At 34.1% G+C, this 12,071-nt stretch overlaps 1 protein-coding gene across 10 annotated transcripts in view; it reads left to right on the top strand.

Annotated features, from left to right (window-relative positions):
* LOC142350842 (neogenin-like) overlaps positions 1–12,071 on the top strand; it is a 97,374-nt gene that overhangs the window by 84,295 nt on the left and 1,008 nt on the right. For 8 of the 10 annotated variants that reach the window (XM_075402810.1, XM_075402808.1, XM_075402803.1 and 5 more), the window contains 2 exons: positions 152–301; positions 937–1,499. In XM_075402810.1, coding sequence (XP_075258925.1) covers positions 152–301; positions 937–1,451 — 665 coding nt within the window. In that variant the 3' untranslated portion in view covers positions 1,452–1,499. Of the gene's footprint in view, positions 1–151; positions 302–936; positions 1,500–2,560; positions 2,752–12,071 lie in introns of those variants that run through there. The other 2 variants (XM_075402811.1, XM_075402812.1) reach the window with 2 other exon arrangements.

Here is a 12,071-nt window from a genome sequence, read left to right as displayed (position 1 = left end):
GCTCAAAGATTTTTACATAAGCTTATTAGAGCAACCGAAATGCAGCGGGCAGAGATAAATAGTGAATAGAATATATAAGAGCATGCTATTAATAATTTTACGCAAAATTTTTCAATCGATCAAAAATTTTTCAACCAATCACCCTTTGTAGGTTACCACGAAGTGCCCACTATTCAGTCCCCCACAGCCCTGAATCTGCAATTGATGCAGCAACAGAGCCAGCCCCAAAGGAGCATCAGTAGTCAAGACAGCAACCCTACAATGCCACCACAATTATACAGTCCTAACAGCAATGTATCAGGTCAGCACAATTTCACACAATTTGTGTCCAAGGTAAAAAAAACTCTGTTTCTACAACCCCGTGTGGTAAGTCTACACCCTAAAGCACCCCGCCCAGTCACCATAATTATCAAGAGTGAGGTTATAATTCAATAGGGCTATAATGAGAAAGACTCAAATTATCTCCCGCTTCTATTATGTTTTTCTGAAGGCCAATTTAACCATTAAGAGTGCCATAATAAATATGTAAATGAGTCATGTAATTTTTATTTTAAAAATCTTAAAATAATGAATCTCGCTTATATAAAAACGTTGTTAGCTGTCCAGTTAACAACATTAACTAAGCAATGATCTACTTCTGTTTTGAATACAAGATTAATGGTCGCTTCTTTATATCATAATATGGAACTGGTTGTTTTTCGACTAATCGAAAAACCAGATGTTGATCATATAATTTTTTCCAATTTTGATAAGTCTAGCTAGAATTTTCCGGGATAATCTTAATGCCGTTTTTTCTGAAATTTATGACAAAACTTAAGAAAATGTTTTCAGTATTGGGACGAATTTACAAAAGCAAATCAATTTTTGGGGCTTTACACAGATGACCGCTTTTGTTGCTCATTACTTAAAAGTCTGTAAAGATTTTTTTATTTCTAGACACCAGCGGGGGCGGGCCTAGTACCCGCACCTCCCCCATCGCCAACTTCGTAAGCTCCCCGATGGCTGACGTTTTACGCCTCATGAACCAGCAAAACAGAAGTCCTACAAACACCGCCTATCACAAAGTTTCACCCCCAATGGTTATGGGCTTACCTCTACCCGGTATGGCTCCTTTAAGTCATGCTCAAAAATCACCCCAACTTTCACCCGTGAGAATAAATCGGGGTCAAGTTTCTCCACCTTCAGGTCAAATCTCGACAATGGGAGACCAAATGCTCCCTCTTAGAGGTCATACATCTCCAAGTCGGGGTCATATATCCCCTCCCAGAGGTCAAGTGTCGCCAACAGGGCTGCCGTTCTTGCCGCCTAGAGGTCAAACGTCGCCTATTAGGGTTCAGGTCTCACCACCAATAGGAAGAATTTCCCGACATGCTAGTATGAACCGTGGTGTGTTGCCACCACCGCCACCACCAGGCGATTACTCAACCGGAGGTTCCGGTAAGAGATCCTGAGGATAACTGGGAAAACGTTCACCGGGTTTATAAAACCTAATTGATCTCAAATCTTGTTCACCCAGAGTTTTCCAAACGCAATTCCCAGTTTATGATAGTAATGGTATTAGGAGGCGAATAATTCTCTAAAATTCAGCTGAGAAATGGACAACCGAGAATTCGAGATGCTATTTTTTCGCAATCAGATTTCAAACAATTTTACTTGTTTAGATCAATCTTCCTGGACTTAGTTGTGAACAAGATTTTGAGATTGGGTTTCGTCCCTTTGATTCACATTCACTAATTTGGGTGGTTGTGGGTTTTCGATCATGTGACAATCCCACTGAGGCTAAACCTCCTTGTAGCTGCTTGTCCTGAGATGAAACTTACTTGCTCGATTGTTGCAGAAAGTTTGATAGAAGCAACTCTCTCCCAAACGTCTGTCACTGAAGTTGCATCGCCATCGTTGTGAGATCCCAACGCGCGTCTATCCTTCAATTTTTTATCGCAAAATTTTATCTTTGTTTTCTCTACATCATGACACAAGGAAAACCCTTGCAAACTGGAATCAATTTTCATGGATTAGCTATGATAGGAATCGATTCCCAGCGTCTGAAAAAAATGAGTTCCCAGCGTCTGAACAGTTTTGGAGCAGTTTGACAGACCTCGCCCAAACTAACGTCCTGGTGTTTTCGGTTTTGGGTTTGAGTTTGCTCATGCGACACCTGACCAATATCATTGACCGCTGAATACGCAACGATACGGTTTCATGGTCGCATACAACATCATTCGTTATTCCTCCTCAGTTTAACTTTTCGTAATTACCTTTTGGTTGATAAAATGCACATTACGGTGGTGGTGATTTGAGGTCATCTGGTTTTTGTTTTGAACCTTGCGCTAAACAAGTTACTGGTCATTTTGTTAGCATTGCACATTTATATGGTGTCCCATCAAAATCATTCCTAATAAATCCAGGGTTCTTAAACACAAAAATTTTGTCCAAGCGTGCTGGTATGAAAACATCCTTATTATTTCTAGATTCTTTTTGAAATTTGTTCAATTCAATTTAAGTTTAATTGAATTTGAAACCTTCGATTTTCTGTAGCTATCGAACATGACAACACTTTTAGGCACCAGCAGTGGTGGGTTCAGTAACCAAGGCAACCGGTCCTCGACTGGAGGCATAATTACCCAGTTCGTTCGACCTTCAGCCAGCACGGTTGTAGCCAGAAGCAAGCCCCCCTCGTATCCCCAGACAATACCTCTCAACAACTCGAGCAGTGCCTCGACTGCGGGTGTTGGCATCCGAGGAAGTGATGACGTAAGCAATTTCGAGATAATCTTTTCCCTAAATTGTTTTCTGTCTCTCTTCTAATCTATCATACCTCGACTACTAACGACGCCCAGAAAGTGAAAAAATCTTAGATCAGAATAAGCTGCGGTGGCTTAACCAAAAATGCTCACAAATTTGGAAATGAATAATAACTCTATTTTTGATAGAGCTAATACTAATCTAATTTTTTTTCAGCGCAGCTTTGAAATATTTTATCTGATTTATATTAATTTTAACATATCATTTCTTTGCTAATGCCTACAAAAAATCCTGCGTTGCCTTATTTATCAACAAATTTCGCAACAAATTAAACAAATTCTCTGAAAAACTCAATGCTTGATTCTTGTAACAGAACATCCTTATTACCTTCATTTCGTAAAACTTAACAACCTTCCGCCTGCAAAAATTGAGTTTCGACTAAAATATTCCTTTTCGCCATGAATTAAACATTTTCCGGTATCGCCTAATTTCAGCCAAAAAAACCAAAAAAGAATGACATTGAATCCCAAATTTTTCTCTTCATGATTTCAATTTTTGAAGCTCACAATATGTCAACTATCTATTCTACACCAACGTAGTCAACAATTGTCAACTTTCATTTTAGTTAAACAATGGACAAATTAGAAAATGAGTAAAAATAGCATGTTTATTTTAATAATATATACCAAACAACAGTTGGAATTGTACCAAACAGGTTAAAGCTAAAACATAGTCGGCAAATTAATGGCAAATAGCCGCCGTTGACTCTACTGAGCCACGTTTGCGTTGAAACCAGCAGAGAAAAGATAAACACAGCCTATTTTTTTCGTGTCAAAGTTTTTTTAATTTTGTTGGCAGATTTTTTTCGATTTGCTAATTATGAAGAATTCAGCCTCTAAACAGGAGGAATGAGCCTTATACCAATACCAGTTAGCAGTATGCTCTAAAGAATTGATAACTTAATGAGCCAATTCACGTCTTTCATTATTTTAGTGCCCAGGTTTTATTGGTTTATCCCAATTGCTTTGATTTTGCCTTTTGAGCTTGAACGTATTCGCGTAAAATAGCTAAACAAACTCCAAACTCCATTCAGTTGAATTAGTCAGTGAGGTAATTCAAAATCAAACGTGATAGTTGTGACTTTTGAAAGGTGCAGGACAAGTCCTGAACAACAAATCACAGAAAACTTCCATTGGTTAATAAAAAAAACTGGACCTAGAATTGTGTAGTAGAAAATGAATCGAAAAACCATATAGAAAGTAATTTGATCAGAAATTGGTAGAACAGAAAACAGAAGTCAAATTGCTGCACGTGAACAAAAAATCACAATCGAAAGGTTTTTTTCAAATATCGTTTTCTCACTCTACTTTAAAATAAGTGTAAAAAATTTTGAACCCGAGAAAACCAGTTGTTTTTTTAACTCGACTTCTTGTTTCTACCTGTACAAAATCATCACTATAAGTTGACTTCAAAAATTATCAAAATATGTGAATAGACCTTAAAAAACATAGCCGGAAGAATTTTTGAAACGGCTCGAAGAACCTTCTCTTCAAAAAACTAGTACCAACTACGAAAAAAACAGGCCCTTAAAAACAATTCGAATTAAAAAATTCGAAAAAAAATTAATATATTTTTCGATTACAAGGGACAAAGCCAAAATAATTACCTTCAAACAAAGGCGAATTTTTGAATCCTCGCAAAAAAAAGACAAAACATGATTGGCTACAAAGTTCTTTAGTGGTAAAAGAAAAAATCGCAAAAAATTAAGAATAAGTAGAACTTTCTCAAACCTTCATTTTAGCATTAAACTCATATAAGTCTTAAACCAATTGTCAAAACAAGCCTAAAAATAATACACTATCATATCACTCTTTTTAAAAAACTCAAAAAATCTTTAAAAACAGCACATGAACAAAATTCGGTTGCTTACATTTTTTTCACACCTCTTTTTCGCTTTCGAAACAGCGGTATGAGCAAAAAAAAAACAGTAATTTTTGCTCCACTCTTCAATTTTTTTCAATATCCAAACCACTCAAACTTTTTCAAGCATTTAAATTCCTGCTTCAAAATTCACTCAATTAACAATGATTTTAAAAAAATTCTCCTTCGAATGGTACTGAAAACTCTGGCTTGTCTAATTGGGCGTTAAGGTTGCGGGTGATATGCTGGATTTGAAATTGATTTCTAAAATAAACACTTGCACCTTGAATTTCTTTCAGGCAATTTTCAATCACTTCACATCTTAGAGACCTGTGAAGCTCAATTGCATCAGGACTTAACACCACTGCAGTTTACCAATTTATTCTTTTTTCCCAAAAAATGCAGAAGGTCATCAAAAAATTGTTCTGTCATGTAATTCCAAACGTTTTTGAATGCTATTAGAGAAACTTACGAAAAAACCAATATTTGTGCGAGAATCACTAAAATTATAGCTGATGTCAGTTTTCAAACACAGCTGTCAAATTACCGAATATTATAACACGCTGAATAGACTGTTGTATATAGACCAATGAGATAGAGGCTAAAAATAGATTCTTGCTTCCTTTTCTATCCTCGACCCTATTTTTTGGTGTCAAAGTTTTTTAATTTTGTTGGCAGATTTTTTTTTAATTTGCTAAATATGAAGAATTCAGCCTCTAAACAGGAGGAATGAGCTTTATACCAATACCAGTTAGCCGTATGCTCTAAGGAATTGATAACTTAATGTGCCAATTCACGTCTTTTAACATTTTAGTTCCCAGGTTTTATTGGTTTATCCCAATTGCTTTGATTTTGCCTTTTGAGTTTGAACGTATTCGCGTAAAATAGCTACACAAACTCCAAACTCCATTCAGTTGAATTAGTCAGTGAGGTAATTCAAAATCAAACGTGATAGTCGTGACTTTTGAAAAGTGCAGGACAAGTCCTGAACAACAAATCACAGAAAACTTCCATTGGTTAATAAAAAAAACTGGACCTAAAATTGTGTAGTAGAAAATGAATCGAAAAACCATATAGGAAGTAATTTGATCAGAAATTGGTAGAACAGAAAACAGAGGTCAAATTGCTGCACGTGAACAAAAAATCACAATCGAAAAGATTTTTTCAAATATCGTTTTCTCACTCTACTTTAAAATAAGTGTAAAAATTTTTGAACCCGCGAAAACCAGTTGTTTTTTTAACTCCACTTCTTGTTTCTACCTGTACAAAATCATCACTATAAGTTGACTTCCAAAATTAACAATATATATGAACAAACTATAAAAAACATAGCCGGAAGAATTTTTGAAACGGCTCGAAGAACCTTCTCTGCAAAAAAATCTATCTCTTAAAAAAACTAGTACCAACTACGACAAAACATGCCCTTAAAACCAATTCGAATTGAAAAATTCGAATAAAAATAATTTTTTTTCGATTACAAGGGACAAAGCCTAAATAATTACCTTCAAAAAAATGCGAATACTTGAATCCTCGCAAAAAAAGACAAAACATGATTGGCTACGAAGTTCTTTAGTGGTAAAAGAAAAAATCGCAAAAAATTAAGAATAAGTAGAACTTTCTCAAACCTTCATTTTAGCATTAAACTCATATAAGTCTTAAACCAATTGTCAAAACAAGCCTAAAAATAATACACTATCATATCACTCTTTTTAAAAAACTCAAAAAATCTTTAAAAACAGCACATGAACAAAATTCCGTTGCTTACATTTTTTTCACACCTCTTTTTCTCTTTCGAAACAGCGGTATGAGCAAAAAAACAGTAATTTTTGCTCCACTCTTCAATTTTTTTCAATATCCAAACCACTCAAACTTTTTCAAGCATTTAAATTCCTGCTTCAAAATTCACTCAAATAACAATGATTTTAAAAAAATTCTCCTTCGAATGGTACTGAAAACTCTGGCTTGTCTAATTGGGTGTTAAGGTTGCGGGTGATATGCTGGATTTGAAATTGATTTCTAAAATAAACACTTGCACCTTGAATTTCTTTCAAGCAGTTTTCAATCACTTCACATCTTAGAGACCTCTGAAGCTCAATTGCATCAGGACTTAACACCACTGCAGTTTACCAATTTATTCTTTTTTCCCAAAAAATGCAGAAGGTCATCAAAAAATTGTTCTGTCATTTAATTCCAAAGGTTTTTGAATGCTATTAGAGAAACTTACGAAAAAACCAATATTTGTGCGAGAATCACTAAAATTATAGCTGATGTCAGTTTTCAAACACAGCTGTCAAATAACCGGATTTTATAATACGCTGAACAGACTGTTGTATATAGACCAATGAAATAGAGGCTAAAAATAGATTCTTGTTTCCTTTTCTATCCTCGACCCTATTTTTTTGGTGTCAAAGTGTTTTAACTTTGTTGGCAGATTTTTTTCGATTTGCTAAATATGAAGAATTCGGCCTCTAAACAGGAGGAATGAGCTTTATACCAAAACCAGTTAGCCGTATGCTCTAAGGAATTGATAACTTAATGAGGCAATTCACGTCTTTCAACATTGTTTTATAGCCCAGGTTTTATTGGTTTATCCCAATTGCTTTGATCTTGTCTTCGGAGCTTGAACGTATTTGCGCAAAATTGCTACACGAACTCCAAACTCCATTCAGTTGAATTAGTCAGTGAGGTAATTCAAAATCAAACGTGATAGTCGTGACTTTTGAAAGGTGCAGGACAAGTCCTGAACAACAAATCACAGAAAACTTCCATTGGTTAATGAAAAAAACTGGACATAGAATTGTGTAGTAGAAATTGAATCGAAAAAGCATATAGAAAGCAATTTGATCAGAAATTGGTAGAACAGAAAATAGAAGTCAAATTGCTGCACATGGACAAAAAATCACAATAGAAAGAGATTTTTTCAAATATTGTTTTCTCACTCTACTTTAAAACAAGTGTAAAAATTTTTGAACCCACGAAAACCAGTTGTTTTTTTAACTCCACTTCGTTTCTACCTGTACAAAATCATCACTATAAGTTGACTTCCAAAATTAACAAAATATGTGAACAGACCTTAAAAAACATAGCCGGAAGAATTTTTGAAACGGCTCGAAGAATCTTCTCTGCAAAAAATCTATCTCTTCAAAAAACTAGTTTCAACTACGAAAAAACAGGCCCTTAAAAACAATTGGAATTGAAAAATTCGAATGAAAGTTAATTTTTTTTTCGATTACAAGGGACAAAGCCTAAATAATTACCTTCAAACAAATGCGAATACTTGAATCCTCGCAAAAGAAAAGACAAAACATATTTGGCTACAAAGTTTTTTAGTGGTAATAGAAAAAATCGCAAAAAAATTATGAATAAGTAGAACTTTCTCAAACCTTCATTTTAGCATTAAACTCATATAAGTCTTAAACCAATTGTCAAAACAAGCCTAAAAATAATACACTATCATATCACTCTCTTTAAAAAACTCAAAAAATCTTTAAAAACAGCACATGAACAAAATTCCGTTGCTTACATTTTTTTCACACCTCTTTTTCTCTTTCGAAACAGCGGTATGCGTAAAAAAAAAACAGTAATTTTTGCTCCACTCTTCAATTTTTTCAATATCCAAACCACTCAAACTTTTTCAAGCATTTAAATTCCTGCTTCAAAATTCACTCAAATAACAATGATTAAAATGAATTTCTCCTTCGAATGGTACTGAAAACTCTGGCTTGTCTAATTGGGCGTCCAGGTTGCGGGTGATATGCTGGATTTGAAACTGATTTCTAAAATAAACACTTGCACCTTGAATTTCTTTCAAGCACTTTTCAATCACTGCACATCTTAGAGACCTGTGAAGCTCAATTGCATCAGGACTTAACACCACTGCAGTTTACCAATTTATTCTTTTTTTCCAAAAAATGCAGAAAATCATCAAAAAATTGTTCTGTCATGTAATTCCAAACATTTTTGAATGCTATTAGAAAAACTTGCCAAAAAACCAATAATTGTGCGAGAATCACTAAAACTATAGCTGATGTCAGTTTTCAAACAGAGCTGTCAAATTACCGGATATTATAATACGCTGAACAGACTGTTGTATATAGACCAATGAGATAAAAGGCGAAAAATAGATTCTTGTTTCCTTTTCTATCCTTCAATTTGAAATAATTCTTTAAAAAATGTCTGCATGTTTTAGATCATAGCCAAATTTTGATTTTCAAACAGAATTGTGTTGTTTATTTAGTCTATCAGTGAGCACAAAATTTTTTAATAAGGAAGTCCAACAGCAAAAAAAGAACAAACACCAATAACGCTGCACAAAAACAATAGAGATTAAATGGTCGACTTGCATGATCAAGGCAGGGTCAACAAGTAGCCTACAATAGCGGCAACGGCAGCTTGAAAAAAACACTAAAGCCTGATCTCGTGAATTCAGTTCTTAACATTTTCAGAATTTCCTATGAGGAGTCAATTGAAAGGATTTCTTCAAAACAATTAGCATAATTCATTGCGAGCATAAATTCAAAAATTTGGAGCGTCCAAATTTAGATTTCCTAGTTTGAAAGATTGACCTTAGACTTAAAGAAGTGAAAGACTAATTTTTTGTCCTAAACTTGGTGTCCTACAGGAAACTAAGTTAAGGACAAACGAAATAACCTTTCCATTTTTTTTCAAATATCATTCTCACTCTTCTTTAAAATTAGTGTAAAAAGAATTGAATCTTCAAAAACCACTTGTTTTTTAAATTTTACTTCCTGCTTCTGCCTGGCCCAAATCATCAGTACAAGTTAAACAGATCTTAAAAACCACAGCCGGAAGAATTTTTGAAACGACTCAAAGAACCTCTGCCAATAATCTATCCCTTCAAAAAACTAAAACAAACTACGAAAGAACAGGCTCCTAATATGAACCAAAAAACTAGAAAAAATTTTTCAGTAAAAAGGGAAAGCGTAAAAAGTCCTTCAAGCGAATAAGAATAATGAAACGCTCGCAAAACAAAAGTCAAGTCAGAATTGGCTACAAATGATTAAAAAACGCAAAAAATAAGAATAGGTAAAAGTTTTTAATGAAATCATTATCTAATAAGCGTCGTTTCAAATCCCAATCAGGGCAGGAAAACAACTTACTTGGAGAAATATCGCTCAAAATCGACTGAAAATCAGAAGAATAGCTGAAAAAGCTTCATATTAGCATAGAACGCATATAAATCGTAAAACAATTATAGAAACAAGCCTATCAAGGCACACTGCTTAATAAAAGATTCAAAAAGTTTTAAAAACAGCACATGAACAAAACTCGGTCGCTTATATTTTTTTCACACCTCATTTTTTCTCTCGAAAACAGTGGTGTGAACAAAAAAACTCTCTATTTGCTCCACTCTTTAATTTTGTTCAACAGCCAATACGCTCAAGTTTTTTCAAGCGTTTAATTTCCTGCTTCAAAATTCACTCTAATAACCTTAAAATTAAATTCTCCTTAAAATTGTACTGAAAGACGAAAGCACCTAAATAATAGCCCTTGAAAGGTTGACGGCGCTTGACGGAGTTTACCTATATATTCTATTTTTTCAAGAATCGCCGAAATTTGTCAAAATTTGTTCTATCAAGTGATTCCTAAAACGTTTTTGAAAGCTATTAGAAAAACTTTCCGATAACCAGAGGGACAAAGCCTAAATAATTACCTTCAAACAAATGCGAATATTTAAATCCTCGCAAAAGAAAACATAATTGGCTGCAATTTTTTTAGTGGTAATAGAAAAAATCGCAAAAAAAAACTAAGAATAAGTAGAACTTTCACAAACCTTCATTTTAGCATTAAACTCATATAAATCTTAAAACAATTATCAAAACAAGCCTAAAATTAATAAACTATCATATCAGTCTTTTTAACAAAAAACTCAAAAAATCTTTAAAAACAGCACATGAACAAAATTCGGTTGCTTACATTTTTTTCACACCTCCCTTTCTTTTTCGAAACAGCGGTATGAGCAAAAAAAACAGTAATTTTTGCTCCACTTCAACCTTTTTCAATATCCAAACCACTCGAAATTTTTCAAACATTTAAATTCCTGCTTCAAAATTCACTCAAATAACAATGATTTAAATGAATTTCTCCTTTGAATGGTACTGAGAACTCTGGCTTGTCTAATTGGGCGTCCAGGTTGCGGGTGATATGCTGGATTTGAAACTGATTTCTAAAATAAACACTTGCACCTTGAATTTCTTTCAAGCGTTTTTCAATCACTGCACATCTTAGAGACCTGTGAAGCTCAATTGCATCAGGACTTAACACCACTGCAGTTTACCAATTTATTCTTTTTCAAAAAATGCAGAAAGTCATCAAAAAAATGTTCTGTCATGTAATTCCAAACGTTTTTGAATGCTGTTAGAAAAACCTACCAAAGAACTAATATTTGTGCGAGAATCACTAAACTTATAGCTGGTGTCAGTTATTAAACAGAGCTGTCAAATTACCGGATATTTTACGCTGAACTGATTGTTGTATATAGACCAATGAGATAAAAGGCTGAAATTAGATTCTTGTTTCCTTTTCTATCCTTTAAATTGAACTGTTTTTTTAAAAAATATGTGCATGTTTTAGATCATAGCCCAATTTTAATTTTCAATCAGAATTGTATTGTTTGCTGTCTATCGGTGAGCACAGAATTCAAAATTTTTGAGCACGAAAGTCCAACAGCGAAAATCAGTATTCAAGCACTCAGAAATCCTAAAAAGAACAAACACCAATAACGCTGCACAAAAACAATAGAGATTAAATGGTCGACTTGCATGATCAAGGCAGGGTCAACAAGTAGCCTACAATAGCGGCAAGGGCAGCTTGAAAAAAGCACTAAAGTCTGATCTCGTGATTTCAGTTCACGACAATTTCATGACTTCCTATGACTAATGTCTTAAATTGAAAGGATGTCTCAAAAACAATTAGCCTTTGCTCTTGATCTTCAATTACCTAATGAATTATGTTTATACCCCCTTTTATTTAATTACCACAACTTCTAAAATCATTTTTTTTTGACTGATGCTCCTACTACTTGCATAATTCATTGCGAGCATAAATTCCGAAATTTGAAGCGTCCAAATTTAGATTTCCTAGTTTGAAAGATTGACCTTCGACTTAAAGAAGTGAAAGACTAATTTTTTGTCCTAAACTTAGTGTCCTGTAGGAAACTAAGTTTAGGACAAACGAATTAACCTTTCACTTCTTGAAGTCTAAGTTGACTCTTTCAAAAAGTTCTTTGCCTCAAGTTATAGTGAAAGCTGAAATCGTACCTTGGATTCTCTAAGAGAACTTGATGCCATCAGGGTGTTACCTGATTATCCCGTTTCTGAGGACGAAAATTCGAAAGGGGAGAAAAAAATCGGTCAAGCAAAAATCGCATAAAAAATTGCAGTTTGATC

This window comes from Convolutriloba macropyga, chromosome 12 (assembly GCF_964194025.1).
Source record: "Convolutriloba macropyga chromosome 12, txConMacr16.3, whole genome shotgun sequence".
NCBI lineage: Eukaryota > Metazoa > Xenacoelomorpha > Acoela > Convolutidae > Convolutriloba > Convolutriloba macropyga.
This window is presented reverse-complemented; position numbering and strand designations above follow the sequence as displayed.